General features: G+C 38.7%; 1 protein-coding gene across 3 annotated transcripts in view; it reads right to left on the reverse strand.

Moving 5' to 3' along the window:
* Positions 1–16,470, reverse strand: part of RAVER2 (ribonucleoprotein, PTB binding 2) — a 56,532-nt gene that overhangs the window by 13,333 nt on the left and 26,729 nt on the right. For 2 of the 3 annotated variants that reach the window (XM_048859714.2, XM_048859712.2), the window contains exons 4-8: positions 14,837–15,028; positions 12,807–12,933; positions 7,458–7,543; positions 3,258–3,362; positions 2,945–3,056 (exon numbers count right to left, since the gene is read on the reverse strand). In XM_048859714.2, the coding sequence (XP_048715671.1) occupies positions 2,945–3,056; positions 3,258–3,362; positions 7,458–7,543; positions 12,807–12,933; positions 14,837–15,028 (622 nt within the window). The remainder of the gene's footprint in view (positions 1–2,944; positions 3,057–3,257; positions 3,363–7,457; positions 7,544–12,806; positions 12,934–14,836; positions 15,029–16,470) is intronic. The other variant, XM_048859713.2, reaches the window with a different exon arrangement.

A 16,470-nucleotide genomic window follows, 5' to 3' on the forward strand; every position in this document is an offset into this window, starting at 1 on the left:
ATGCAACATATGGCAACCGAGTTGTTAAAATGTTTGTGCAATGTAAGTTGTCATTCATTTTGATTGTATCCACATTATATGCAATTACAAATGGGAACAGAGGTGGTCTGTGCAACTGGGAATGGAACGGAAAGTGTCCAAGAGACAATAATCTCTAAAGCCAAGCTGTACTAGATCAGGGGCTGGGCTATCCTCCACTAACCCCACTATATTCTGCAAGAGCAGGATCTATCTATAATAGACCCATAAAATGCAGATGTGTAGTTTTTGAAATTATCTGTCTCAAGAGAATTATTTTGACAGTTTTCTGGTTACAAAAAAATTTCAGAAGCAAGAAAAATTTATTATACCACTATGAAGAAAAGAATCACTAATGCTAACAACTCATCTTCTTGATGCCTTCCTTAAAAAAGGTAGAGAAATAAAATTCCATTAAAAGGCAAAGCTGCTAATTATGTTTATAGTCATAATTAACCTGTATATACAGTAGAACCTCAGAGTTACGAACACCTCGGGAATGTAAGTTGTTCGTAACTCTGAACAAAACAATATGGTTGTTTTTTCTAAAGTTTACAACTGAACATAGACTTAATGCAGATTTCAAATGTTAACATGCAGAAGAAAAATGCTGCTTTTAACCATCTTAATTTAAATGAAACCAGCACAGAAACAGTTTCCTTGCCTTCTCAAATCTTTTCTTAAGCTTTCCCTTTAATTTTTTAGTAGTTTCCGTTTAGCACAGTACTGTAATGTATTTGCCTTTTTAAAAAATTTTTTTTTTGTCTCTGCTTTTGCCTGATTGTGTATTTCCGGTTCCAAATGAGGTGTATAGGTTACAAGTTTTCCTTCTCTTCTTTCACTCTACTAGGGCAGCAGGGGACTGGGGATTTATAGAATCTTAACACCTATATCATCCCATTCCATTTTTCCTCAGTTTACATTTCAAGGCTCCACATCAGAACCATCCTCCTTGCGGCTGAGAACTACATGGAACAACCTTCCCACATCCACTAGCACTTTGCTGGCTGCAGGAATCTCTAATGATTTATCAAAGCACACTCCCCACCCTCCTTCCTGACAAGGGACAGAGTACCCTCGCTTTACAGTATTCACAGTCTGGGAAGTGAAATCAAATGCACGTCTCCAGAATGCCAAGTAGTAACTCTAGGCTTATCCTAATACATAGATTTATATGTAATGAACAGCATTAGTCTTCACAAAGCCTTTAAACTCCTTGATGCTGTTGAACTACCTCTCCCAATTTAAGCGCTAACTCCTTTTGCATCAAGATGTAATGTCCACAACTTTAGACTCTTTAGAAGTTTATAAAATTCCATGTGATAGACTTTTACTCAACTCCAGTTAAAACCTAATAGGATTCTGTTGGGCTGGATTCACAGCTGATTTCAGCAGAACAGCTACTTGTAAGAGAAGCTTTGTGATGTTGAGATGTATCAGGTGGGAACCTACAGGAATGAATACTAAAAACCTACTTCTGTCCTCATGTGAAGAGACAAGACATTAGGAAAATTAATTAAAAACAAGGAATATCAGTAAAATCAAGTTATTTGATTTCTCCAAAATCAAAATGTCCAGGTCTACAAGCGTATTAAAAGTAGACACCCTTAAAATGGAATAAAGTTAACTGTAGGACTAAAAGGCACGGACTAAGAGAGGTTACAAGTATTGAAAACCAAAGTAATATAAAGTAAAGCAAATGCCCTTTTTAACACATCTAGTACATTGCATCAGATAGGGTATATGGGCATAAGCAAAGAAAAGCGGATAAAATCTAATCACATTCACATATCCAAGAACACCAGTAAGAAAATAAAACACTAAAATGAAAACAGGGCTCCTTTCAGAAACTGAGAACTTCAGGAAAGAAACAGCATGCCAAATAACCTTAAGCAATTAAAGCAAATTCAGAACCCTAGCCAAATATATTGCTGCGGGTTTATCTAATACTTAAGAGTTGCAATAGGAGTGTGTTGATAGTGTGATAATTTCACTCAACACAGGAAGATGAGACTGTCTTATATTAAATGTTAAAGCACCTAGTGTTAGCTCTTAGAGTCATTTCACACGAATAGAGTAGATACCTAACTACTCTATTTGGGATAATTAAAATAATGTGGTCATGAGAAAATGTGTCCATGATTTTAGAGGCCGCTGTTAAAAATTTGGCTCACATCAGGAAAACCTCATTCCTAGCACAAAGGGGTCAATCAGCAAGTCTGTTCATGTTTAGCCTCTCCTTGGAATATGTGGCCCATTTCTGTTTACATTTTTCTATTCTGCTTACTCTTGGCTTCTTTCAGTTATATACCTGTTTGACTTAAGTGATAAATTTCATGGTCAGCCTGAACAGACACCAAGATGTAAGCAAGTGTGTGTGGGATATATGATACCATGCTAACTATTCTGAATTTGTTTGGATTTTGATGTTTAAGTCTGAAAAACTAACATGAGCAGACAGTGGTCTGCTGGAGATTTAGATACTCAAGTACATGCCTGGCAAATACAGACCACAGAAAACAAAAATATGGGAATCTTCTGGAAGAGAAGGCAATGAAACCAAGATGTCTGTGCCAGAATCCTCATTTATGTATGCTTTAGAAGCTAAATGAACATATGCCCGTTGTTTGCATTGCTGCTTTTTTCATAAAATATTTAAGTTTGTGTAACTGGGAAGCCTCTGAATTTGTGCCAGGTAGCGAAAGCAGCCAGTGCAAACCAATCAACACAGCAATAATCAACATAATTCTTTTGTTAAATGCTCCTGTATTTCACATTGTCGTTAGGCTTGGTGGCTTCCTTATTCTGTGGCGATAAGGTTAAAGCTATTGATTATCACTTTTGTTAAAAAAGTAGGAGTGAGTCAGCTGCATATTTTCAAACTGGACATTTCTGCTGGTACAGTATGAAGCAAAATGTCATTTACATGTATGCGCTTCTCCATGGTTTCCCAGGTCTGCACTCACTGATGGTATTGGCCCTGTTCCCAATACTGTCTGAAGTAACATTGGTGGAGGCTCTCCAAGTAAACCGGGTTTCTATAAAGAAGAACAAGTAGTATTGTAAATGACTACAGTTATCTTTCCTTAGCTATTCCACAGGCTTTCACATACAGTTAATCTCTTCCACATATGCTAGATGCTTAAAGTTTTAAGACTCTAAAAAAGTCCTATTTGTTTTAGAAAATAGTGAATAAAAGGTATACAGGTTGATAACTGAAGTTAAAATGATGAACTTACACTGTTAGTTTGAATATTCTCAATTTTAATTAGTTGCTTCTGTGCCAGTTGTAGGTGTGAGAGGTTCTGCAGCAGTAAATTAGATGTATTCCCCAGAACAGAATTCTGCCAAATTGACACAAGAATTAGTTAAAAAATACAAAAAATTACAACACTTGTTGCAAGATTTCCAACTGATGTGCTATAGGCCAGATACTTTACAATTAGCTTATGAATAAACATGACAAAGGGGAATGACTTTCCATATCTATGTTTATCCGAAGTCAGTGACTTCTCCTCCACAAAACCAAATCCTTGCTTCATTTGCAATCAAAGCTTCCAGAAGATTCTGAATTCCTTTTATCTTTCCTTTCCTCCAGTTTGATTTTCTGGGTGCTTTTTAGAGGATAAGTGTAGTTTATTGTATTGTGCTTTACAATGTTTTTATTTCTTACATAATGTCTGCTCCAAACATCTCACTGCTTTATTAGGTTATGTTTGGATAGTTAGGGGCTATTATATACTGCTTTACAGTCTCTAAACATTAATGCTACCTTCAGGAAAGGATACCTACACACATACGATTCTTCCCTTACTCATTGGTAAGTATCCTACAGAGAGCACTATTCCCAGAACATTCATAACGTGGCTAGTTATTCAGGCTATGTTCACACTGTGGCTCGTAATGTTTTTTTAAATGGTTTTCATGCACAGTTACACTAAAACATTGCTGTAACACGGTTTGCACCCACAATCAAGACACTTAAACCATGTTGAGATGCCATACTAGAACTTTGCCTTGGAGATATTCTACAGTATGGTTTTTGGATCCTATGATGGTTTAAAAGAAATGTCTGTCCACACTGGAGCATCAAACCATGCTATAATTCAGGGGTTCTCAAACTGGGAGTCGGGACCCCTCAGGGGGTTGTGAGGTTACTACACAGGGAGATCGTGAACTGTCAGTCTCCACCCCAAACCCCACTTTGCTTCCAGCATTTATAATGGTGTTAAATATATAAAAAAGTGTTTTTAATTTATAAGGGGGGGAGGTCACACTCAGAGGCTTGCTATGTGAAAGGGATCACCAGTACAAAAGTTTGAGAACCCCTGCTATAATTTGTACTAACTACATGAATGCTTGAAAACATTTAGTCAAACATCATTCTTGTAGAGCAAGACTGCACTGGCAGAGGTTCTTGAACATGATTTGCCAGCCAAATCATATGTTTGCTCCAGGTCTCAATAAATCTTTTTCTGTAGCACTCTGGTACTTAAAGAACACATTCTATAAGGCAAGACTAGAAATATGGAATCAAAATTCTTCACTGTGTGAGTACAGTCTTGCTCACTTTTTGAAATTCCCTACGCCGGACAGATCACCATTAATGACTGAAAACTGAAGAAGCAGCTGAGCACAGCAAGTAGGGATTTGCATGCTTTATGACTCTGCCAGAACTCTGCCTCACAAATGTTTCCAGACATTTGTAGCCAGCACAGTTTGTGTCCCAGTGTGGCAGGGTTGCAGATTCCTTAGGAACTAAACACGTAGGACACAGACATTCATGTTACAGAACAGTCCTTTGTGTTTTGGAAATTATTTACTATAATATCAACACACAAAACAAGGGATCTCTTAAAACCTGCAAATTAGATTTTAGATTCAAAAACAGAATTCCACCAAATATGGGGCCAAATCTGGATTAATTGCATCAATACGTTTGTGTATTGAGTCCACACAGCTGCCCTAAGCATCTCAAGTAGAAATGACCTGTGTCTGATGTTGCCAGTACATCTTTATTTTTTATAATTTTATTGTGTTTTCTGAGTTACATCAAGAAAGAAAAAGTATTGATTAAACGACAAACTTTTAGGAATTCAAAGTAGAAAAAATTGTTTGGCTGAATCTTCAAAACAGACTCTCTGGATTAATCACAGGGAGATCCGTCAGACCATTCAGTTAACACATAACTCTAAATGTTCAAAATGTGTTATGGTGGCACAGAATGTCTATCATTAAGAAATACCAAGAGTAGCTAAGTTAAAAAAAATTATTCAGTGATTCATCCAAACAACTGTTCAAATTCTCATCTGTCATGTCCTCCTAATTATCTATAATTTAATTATTCTAAGAGCAATGTTTTGGCATCATATTTTTAAAAAGCAATTCCTCTCAATGTATCATTTAACAAAATCTTGAACTGTCAATTCCATGCAGCAAAAACAACATATGCAGGAAGGAATATAGAAATAAGCTGAACCACTGTTCTTTTGTCAAACTAACAAAAAACTAGAAAGTAACACAGCTTCTTTTCCTGTACATGATAACACTGAATTCCAAGAAAGAAATAGTGACCAGATTCTCTGGCATTGAAGAGTACCCCAAAAAGATACATTACAGAATAAAGGTACACAAGTGCCAATGAAAGGAACCTAGATAATTAAATTACTGTCAGTAAATTCAGCTTACTGGGTCAGGTTTAGTGACTAATTAAAAGCAGGAGCTTCCATAAAAGAATATTAAATGCATGAGTCTATCCAATGCGATAGCACTCACTTGTTTAGCTGTAGTATACTTAAGCCAAAAAGCAGTGGATCATCATCAGTCACACTGCAACTGTGTACAATATGCTTCCTTCCAATTGTGATTAAAAAGCATTCATGTTGCCTTCCAAAGAAGCCCAAAATCTACAAGACCATAGAAAGAGCTGCAGTAACTAAATATATCCGAGGAAAATGTCATATATATATTTTAAAAATGTAAGCAAATAACACTCTTTGTGTTCAATAAACTTTACAACATGCAGCTAATGTGTTTCATTCTATGGTGCACTGCAGATCTAAACAACATACCTAACATCTGAAAGGAATACACGCCTCTAGATAACTCATAATAGAAAAATGAGAGAAAGCAAGGTGCCTTTACTGTGAAGAAAATCTGTCCTATTTTAGTTCGATCTCTCTTAACAGACATGGAGCTATAGATCTTGGGGGGCAGGCAAAGTGTGAAAGGATAGCTCAGTGGTTTGAGCTTTGGCCTGCTAAACCCAGGGTTCTGAGTTCAATCCTTGAGGGGGCCATTTCGGGATCTGGGGCAAGAATTGGGGATTGGTCCTGCTTTAAGCAGGGGGTTATACTAGATGACCTCCTGAGATCCCTTCCAACGCTGATATTCTATGATCTTAAAAGTATAGTAGAAATAGTAACGAATAAATACTTTTTTTTTAATTTCGAGTAGGAATTTCTAAAGTACTGAATAGAGTAAGGAGCAAAAGTCTCATTTAAAAATCAATGGTATGAGAGCTTCCTAACTTCTCTAGGTACTTTTGAAAACCCCACCCATATTTCCTAAGGGTAAAATTCACTTCTTGGCAGAGTCCACACTGTGGACGCCCCTACAGTAGTCCTGATGTGGTAAGCAGAAGTGGAAACTGGGTGGCTTGGTGACCCAATAGATTGGTGCAAAGGGAGTACTGACTGTGGACAAAAGCTGCTACTCCAGCCAAGCCCTTGTCCCTGAGTTAGGGGGTAGATTCATCCCAAATCTCCTTACAAGATACCCCTATGAACTTTGGATTCTTTATATGAGCTTCCAGAATATCTCCTTTTACTACTGTTGGGCTCAAAGTGGTTTGGAAGTCATAGGAGCCTTATAATACACCACAAGAACTCTGAGAATACTTCAGTAATACACAGTTTTGGTTTATTTTTAGCTAAAAACGAAAATCTCAAAATTATTGTTGCTGTTGTTAATATTTATGTAGTACACTTTACAAATAAAGACAATGATAACACACTTCCAGCCTTGAATCAGACTTATTTTCCAAAAAGTCTTTGTTCTTGAATGAGCTGCTTACAAAATGAATCCATGGTCCTTGTCACTCAACCTGTTACTTGGAAACGGATATTCTTTCTAGAAACTATAAGTTCTCTCTACCACAACACAATCAGGTAACAGTGAATCAAAAATTCAGAAAAAATAAAATGGCAATTTGCATACAGACAGTGAGCACTCCTCAATTTTAATTAGTCAGATCTGATTATATCTTATTTAAAAAGCCTCTTGAAATCACTTTATATAGTATATGTTAAATACAAAGTCATTTTAACAAGAACATTTGATTTTAGTTGTAAATTCTTGAGATCTGTTACATGTTTTAATGCAAAATACTGCACAAATACATAATTTGATATACATTTTTTCCACACTGATAAACATACCTGGTGTACTTTATTCAAATGCAAAAATCCTGGACTGACTGCTGTATTTATAAGATGAGGTAAACCAGCAGATACTCCAAGAACTGCTTGAGAAAACACAAGATACCATCCTTGACAAATTTATAGAATTTTTAAAAGTTAGGCAAAGAATGATTTTTAACAGTTATATACACTTTATATATTTGCCTTTTTCTAAGTATTTCTATAGGATTTAACATTCAATTAACTGACTAAAAATCAGGACAGTGAACCCTTTTAATACACATGTGGCTGAAGCTTATTATGCAGAGACTCTTATCCTGCAATTAATAGCACATAGGAGAACTGCTATGTCTGCCTGGAGCCCCACTGACGTCAACAGGGTTCCTCAAAGGTGCACAGGTCTTCTCATTCACTTTAAACTCCAGGACTGGGGCCTTAGTTCAAGTGCTTTGATAGATACATAGTCATTGGATATACAATTTCTGTGTAGTCAACTGTAAATAGGTAATAACTTAACATGTCATCAATGGGCCCTTAGAAGTTAATGGCAAAACTCCCCTTGATTTCAGTGGGTGCATGATCAGGCTTTCTATTAGAGACAGTCACACTAGAAGGAAACTGAGTTAAAATAAAGACTAAATACAGATTCCCCAGCCATGCTGTTCACCATTTTACAATACTACAGAGTGCTTACAGTTAACAGGGAGAGCATCAGCAATCTGAGGGAACAAACGATTATAAGCAATAAAAACATGGGGAATTTTTGGAAATTAAAAGATGAAATATTCAAAGTTACACACAAAACTGTGAGCTTTTTAAAAGAATTCAGGAGACAGTGTTAAAAATACGGTGAAGCTTGTAGTTTCATGGTTAGTGAAGGGACTGGGTTATTGTTCTTATTTCATATATTTATGGTAGCACCCATAACCTGCTAGGAGCTTTCCAAATATTCAAGAAGAGACAATCCCTGCTCCAAGGATCTCACAATCTGAAGACAGACAGACAAGCAGAGAGACACGTTAAAGGAAGGGAAACAGCATTAGGAAAGTTACACACAAGTAAACTCTATTCACTCTGGAAGCAGCATGGGAGAAACAAGCCGTTAAGCGGCACTTAGATGTGGAGAGCATAAGAATATTACATGTAGGCTCTATTCCTGGCTCTGCAACTGACTCCCTGTTGGACTCTGGGTGAGTTGCTTACCTTCCCATGACTCAGTTTGCCCATTTTTACAATGAGTAATACAGTAATAGCCATAGGCATGTCCTGAGAGTGCTTTGGTAAAGTTATGAAGTGCAAAGAATTATTATCAAAGTATTACATAAATAGCAGCTTATACCATCAACCTATGCTGTTCCTTCCCTTTAAATTGTGCTTCTGTGCTCCCTTAAAGAGTCTCACTTTGCTGCTGTTCTCCCTGAAGTGGTCCCCACCGAATGAGATCATGCCCTTTCTGCAGAGACCCACAGTGCACTTCCACACATTCAGTTGTTCTTACACATCCCCTCTGGACAGACTTCTTTCAGGTGAAGCTATGGAAATAAAAGTGACTTCACAAAAAAGGGCCTCTCCTGACTAAATAGATTTGTTCCTCTGTGTATTCAGGGTCACATATGCTTCCTTTACTAAGCAAAATACTTTATCACCCCTTTTAGGACTGCAAAGACAATGCAGCTAAGAAAGAGCGAGCAGGATTCTTTTTAGCCCTACCAAAAGAACTATTAAGAAAATTCTGATTACAAAATCTTTAGTATGGGTCATGATGTACACATCAGACAGAATCCAGCTTCCCATAGTGAGTCTGCAAGGCTGTCACAATTTGAAAAGCCATCCTTTTAAATGTATCTTAGCAAATTTAATACAGAAGCCAGTGTGAGGCAAATATAAAACCATACAGTGACATTTGTACAGCTAACCTTCTGAAAACAACCACACTCAAAGCTGTCTTGCACCTTCCCCACCTTCACAGATACCTCTTAATGCATTACTGCTCTCTCATAAAAAGCCACATATACACTTATTCACAACTACAGAATCCCACACACCTGTTCCTTGAAATACAGGTAAAATTCTGATTCGCCAAACTCAATTATGCAAAATTCAGAAATGCCCCAAGAGTGGAATTTTGTTTTTTCCCAAAAATCTGTTTTCTGAATTTCCAGGAACCATTGAAAAATTTGGGTTCACCTGTACATAGGGCAAGATATTCATCTCCATTCTGGCCATGTTCTGACAGGTATAAGGGCTGAAGTAATGTAAAGGGACCCTAAAAGTCCTTTATCCAGCAGCAAGAGGACTGTCCCCAAGCTGGCACTGATGAAGAAAGCCACAGGCTGCCTCCCAAAGACCCACTCATAAGTCCGGACATAGGAGGTGTCAAGGTTCCTCCCCCACTCTGAACTCTAGGGTACAGATGTGGGGACCTGCATGAAAAACCTCCTAAGCTTATCTTTACCAGCTTAGGTCAAAACTTCCCCAAGGTACAAAATATTCCACCCGTTGTCCTTGGACTGGCCGCTACCACCACCAAACTAATACTGGTTACTGGGGAAGAGCTGTTTGGACGCATCTTTCCCCCAAAAATACTTCCCAAAACCTTGCACCCCACTTCCTGGACAAGGTTTGGTAAAAAGCCTCACCAATTTGCCTAGGTGACTACAGACCCAGACCCTGGGATCTTAAGAACAATGAACAATCCTCCCAACACTTGCACCCTCCCCTTTCCTGGGAAATGTTGGATAAAAAGCCTCACCAATTTGCATAGGTGACCACAGACCCAAACCCTTGGATCTGAGAACAATGAAAAAGCATTCAGTTTTCTTACAAGAAGACTTTTAATAAAAATAGAAGTAAATAGAAATAAAGAAATCCCCCCTGTAAAATCAGGATGGTAGATATCTTACAGGGTAATTAGATTCAAAAACATAGAGAACCTCTCTAGGCAAAACCTTAAGTTACAAAAAAGATACACAGACAGAAATAGTTATTCTATTCAGCACAATTCTTTTCTCAGCCATTTAAAGAAATCATAATCTAACACATACCTAGCTAGATTACTTACTAAAAGTTCTAAGACTCCATTCCTGGTCTATCCCCGACAAAGACCAGCATATAGACAGACACACAGACCCTTTGTTTCTCTCCCTCCTCCCAGCTTTTGAAAGTATCTTGTCTCCTCATTGGTCATTTTGGTCAGGTGCCAGCGAGGTTACCTTTAGCTTCTTAACCCTTTACAGGTGAGAGGAGCTTTCCCCTGGCCAGGAAGGATTTCAAAGGGGTTTACCCTTCCCTTTATATTTATGACAGGAGGTATGCACTATGGAGCTGTCCTGGGAGCAGGAGAGTTGTGCTGGGGGCAGGCCCACAGCACACAGGAGTGTGGCCCACAGAGCAGCCCAGGGAAGCTGCTGTAACTTGAGGTACATTTACACTGCAAGAAAAGGTGCATTTTAACCCAAGTTAGTGAACACAGGTTAGCTAACCTCAGTTAAGAGCACTCTTATTTTTTTTGGAGGGGGGGCGCAATATAGACATCCCCAGACAGCCCTCAGGACCTCTCTGAGTTAAACTAGGGGCCTCTCCATCCCCCAAAGCAACCCAGGATTGGAAGGGTGCTAAAGTGGCTTAAAGCCACCTCATCCCTCCCAATGGTCTTAGAGGCACTGTATAGATTCTCACCCACACCCATAATATTTATAGCACAGCCATTCATTCTTAAGGCAGGTCTATGCTACAGCCTAAGCTGATATAACTTACGTTGCTCAGGGATGCGAACCCCCCCTCCCCTCCACAAAGTGACACAAGTTTTACACTGTCCACATCAGCGCTATGTCGGCGGGAGACACGCGTCCGCTTCTCGCCCAGGTGGAATGATTATGCCGACGGGAGAGCACTCTCTCGCTGGTGAAGATGTGCTGCAGCTGTGCCGATGCAGCGCTGTAGTGTAGACTTGCCTCACTGATCTCTTCAGACTGACCGCTCCCATTCTTATGCCTCACAATTCAATTCTTTGAAACATGATACATTACTTTTAATTTATTGTCCATTCAAATTAGAAAGAAAGTTCCTTTGGAAGTAGGACAGTGTCTAACAGCATGCTTGTAAAATGTTATATATATTTTATGGAAACACACATATATATGGAAACATACAAGAAAGAAATAATTTTAAAACGGTATGAACTGGAGAGGGACTTGAGTTGCAAGTTCAGATCTGGAACCAGATCCCCAAAGTTTGAGTGTGTTTGGATCAGAGGTTTTGTTTTAGACCAATTTCTAATATAAATATCAATAGACTGCAGAGTTAGCACGAGGGTGTTTACAAGGAGCAATGATACTTAAATTCACTGTTTGCAGTGTTATAGCCATATTGGTCCCAAGGTATGAGAGACACAAGACAGGTGAGGTAATATCTTTTATTGGAGCAACTTCTGTTGCTGAGAAAGAGAAGCTTTCGAGCTACACCTCTGCAGAGGTATTAATTGCCCACTTCATAGAATCATAGAATATCAGGGTTGGAAGGGACCCCAGAAGGTCATCTAGTCCAACCCCCTGCTCGAAGCAGGACCAATTCCCAGTTAAATCATCCCAGCCAGGGCTTTGTCAAGCCTGACCTTAAAAACCTCTAAGGAAGGAGATTCTACCACCTCCCTAGGTAATGCATTCCAGTGTTTCACCACCCTCATAGTGAAAAAGTTTTTCCTAATATCCAATCTAAACCTCCCCCACTGCAACTTGAGACCATTACTCCTCGTTCTGTCATCTGCTACCATTGAGAACAGTCTAGAGCCATCCTCTTTGGAACCCCCTTTCAGGTAGTTGAAAGCAGCTATCAAATCCCCCCTCATTCTTCTCTTCTGCAGGCTAAACAATCCCAGCTCCCTCAGCCTCTCCTCATAAGTCATGTGTTCCAGACCCCTAATCATTTTTGTTGCCCTTCGCTGGACTCTCTCCAATTTATCCACATCCTTCTTGTATTGTGGTCTTCATCAGGAACGGTCTCTTGCAACATGTGTTAAATCCTAATGCTTCACAATCTTTTCTACCTTGTATTTAGCTGTGACACTCTGATTACCTTTTCCTGAAGAAGAGCCCCGTGTAGCTTGAAAACTTGTCTCTTTGACCAACAGAAGTTGGTCTAATAAAAGATATTATCTCACCCATCTTGTCTCTCACTTAAATTAACTGTCATGAGAGTTTGTTGTACATATGTTTTCTGTCACTTTTGTGAAGAGGACTCTCTCGAGGCAATTATAAACATATGTATTCTAAAAGGTTGCTCCTGCTTTTTTTTTTTTTAGCTAAAGTTTGTTATATCACTAAGCACACGGAATTATTTTCTTATTTATCTATGTTTTAAAAGACTTACCACGTTTACGAGCACGTCTACACAACTGGGGCTGCAGTAACATTTGTAACATGGCTGGGTTATTTAAACTCTTCATAATCTGCACTGGATTTGGCTCTGGAAGCAATCCCTTTCTATTGTTTCTCATCTGGAATTAACAGAAATACGGAAACATTAGACTCAAGGGTAAACTAAGCATATTCTGTTGCCATGACTACCTCAAACAAATTTGCTGGAGCAAACCCTTTATTTATAAAACAAACAGGTTTAGATCTATATTTGGATATTATTTCCTTGATCTCTATGTGTCACACACCAGAGTTCAAAGATCAGTGTTCCTGTAATTTCCATTCACCAAATATATGTAATTAACTGTTTCACTGTAAAGCTCGTTAGTAACATATTCCAGGATTTCCTTTACACTGAAATTAGCACGGTTGCTGCATTTTTCTCCTTCCCCTTTAGGTTTCTAGATAGGAAACAATAAGAAAAGTATAAAACTAACAGGCATAACAGCACCTCAGTATTCTCATTACTTCTCTCTCAACCTTTCAAACCAGGGGTTCTTAAACTTCATTGCACCGCAACTCCCTTCTGACAACAAAAATTATTACATGACCCAAGGAGGGGGGGACCGAAGCCTGACCCCAGCTGCTCAGGTGGCAGGGCCAAAGCCCGAGTCCCACTGTCCCAGGCGGGGGAACCAAAACCCAAGGGCTTCAGCCCCAGGAAGGGGATCTGTAACCTGAGCCCCGCCACCCAGGACTGAAGCCCTCGGGCTTTGGCTTCAGTCCTAGGTGGTGGGACTGGGACTTTGGCCAACACATCTGAGTCAGACCTGGTGACCCCATTAAAATGGGTTTGTGACCCACTTTGGGGTCCTAACTCACAGTTTGAGAACCGCTGTTTTAAACCATTCATTCATAGACTGAAATTATAATGTAATGTTTGTAGGATCAAAAAGATTTCAAATACACGTTCTCTTTATGTAAATATTCCAGTATGAAAAGAAGCTCAAAAAATGTTCCCCACAGCAATCCCGCCCCCAACCTGTCACCCTACCCCCTCACAACACAAAACATACACACACATAAAACCCACAGGGCAGGTTTTTTCCTGGAAAAAACACATTTTCCCCACAACTCTGGAAAGTAAAGAAGGAAATGTAGTCCCCCGTTACGACCAATAAAATATGCCATCTTTAATAACACTAAACTCAGCTCCTCTTCTACAGAGTTGAGGTGAATAACTCTATAGAAAAGCAGCTGAGTTTACTCAGAGCTATCCAAAGTAATGAGAATATTCTGCTACAACCTTCAAGACAGCTTCATGTACCACTTACCTTCCCATCCAATTTTCTAAGAAATAATTTGATATGACATGCAGGGCATAAAAGCTTCATTCTACACCAAGCATGAAATTAAGTCATTCCCACTACCCTGACATTTATTTTTAAATTACATTTACTTGTCTCATTTTAAACCAACCTATAGTTGTTAAAAAGCACTCTCTCTTAGTTTAGTTTTGAACTGAAACCATCTCTTACCCCTAATCCCTGAGGTTCATGTCCTTGTTTTAACTAAGAAGAAGTTGAGTTTGCCAGCTAGCTAACACGAGCTAGCCAACTCCAACCTAAACTCAACCACTTTTCTAGTGTAGATGCAGAGTAACACTTTGAACAGACTGAGTTATAACCTAAGATCTTGGTTAGAGGAAGGTTAGAGAAACCACCTTTTCATTTGTAAACAGATCAATTTTGATGTGTAGTCACTGTGAGAAAATAAACATGGAACTCCACAATGTCACTTTACAGAGTCACTTGTCAGAACAGAACTACAATTTAAGTATTAATATTTCACTGAGCCAAATAGCTTTCTCCGGTTCAAAAAGAATTTTCACTTGGCTGAGTAATAATCTTATTAAAATACTAAGCTGATTATAAAAGCACTTATGGACTTCTCTTCCAATGGATTTTATAAATTCTTATATATGTACAACATATAATATAAACATTTAAAGTGTTTTCTCTTTGAAAAGGGAAGGTCTCTTACCATACGTTGTGCTGCTATAAATGCAGCTAGCGTGCTTCGTCCTGGTGCTCCAGGAGCACAGTACGATACCTGGACTCTCTTTCCTCTGATAGTCATACCATCTGTGACTTCTTGCACTTCCTCAGCCTGCTCTGCAGTCTCATACTCAATCACTGCAAAGCCATCAATATAACTGCCTTCGTCCTCAGCAAACTGAAATGGCATTTCACAATACAATGAACACATTACAAACATTCAGCAAGTATTTTAAAGTATTTTCTCCTCCCCCTGCATTGAGCATGATTACCTGTGCAAAATCATTAATACATCTGCAGTCATAAGACAGAAAGAGGTGGGTTACAAATAGTTGTAATAAGCCATAAATCCAGTGTCCAGAAGTTGGTCCAATAAAAGGTATTATCTCACTCACCTTTTCTCTCTAATATCCTGGGACTGACACGGCTACAACTACACTCTGTACAACAATGAAATTGATATAAAGTTACTTAGAGTCCTGATGTGGCAAAGGGACCCCCCCGCACTTTTAAATCTGATTAGAAAAACATCATCTAATTCTCAGCTATTTAGTCCTGGAAGTAATCAGGCCTATAACAGGAATTTGTTTACAGCCTCTTAATGATTCTGAAGTAGAGGAAGATAGGTTAGTACAAACAGCATCTATTCAACAGCTTAGAATTAACCTTCAAGAACTCTTATAAGAAAAGAGAGCTGGGAAAATTCAAGGACTCCTCTATGATGGGTTCGATTTTACACCAACATAGCTGCACTGGTAAAAATCATTAGTGTAGATATGCGGAAAGTGGCTTGCAGCAATGCAGCTTACTTTGGCTTCAAACCTGGGCAAAGAAAACTGCTTCAACCTGCAAAGATGCAGCAGCCAGTATCTGTGTAAATATATAAGGAAATTAAACTTTCCAAAGAAGAATGTGCTAGGAAAAAAATCCCTCAAAACTAAACACCAGTGAATACTTTCTAGGGGAAACTGAAAGGTGAAGTAGAAAAAGATAGGGCAGTTGCCTTGTTCTCTCTAAAGCAAGCAAAAAGGCGGTTAGACAATAACCTTTTCATAGGTCACACACACACACAGAGGGAACATAGGTATTTTTAGGAACTGTGTCTAAAAATCCGAATTCAACTCTTACTGAAAGAACAATCTGTATTTCCAACACATAAGGAGCCAATGGAGAAAGAAAGGCTTAAAGAAGAGTAAAGATAAGGATAAAAGGAAAGAAATACAGAAAAAGAAAAGAGTTCCCAAGCAGAATTCTCCACTGACTTCAAGATACTTTAGATTTACATGATGAAATCTGTCAGTTAGTAGCAGAACTAACTAATATATTCCTGAAGAGGGTTAACACACAGCTATGCAAAAGAAGCCATAGTAAAAAGAATCATGATTTTTCCTCAGATGACCTCTTAGCCAAAATTCAGAACTAGTACTCCACCCTTATTCTCTTTTGCCTGTCAACTGCCTTTTACATTATCAACCATGCTCCTCTTGAAATTTTCTCCTCGTTTGGCTTTGCTGATTTCATCCTCTCCTGGTTCTCTGAGCACCTCTTTAATTGCTCCTTCAGCACATCCTTTGGGATGATCTTCCTCAACCCCCATCTAACTTTCTGTGAGGGTTTCAT

This window comes from Caretta caretta, chromosome 8 (assembly GCF_965140235.1).
Source record: "Caretta caretta isolate rCarCar2 chromosome 8, rCarCar1.hap1, whole genome shotgun sequence".
Lineage (NCBI taxonomy): Eukaryota > Metazoa > Chordata > Testudines > Cheloniidae > Caretta > Caretta caretta.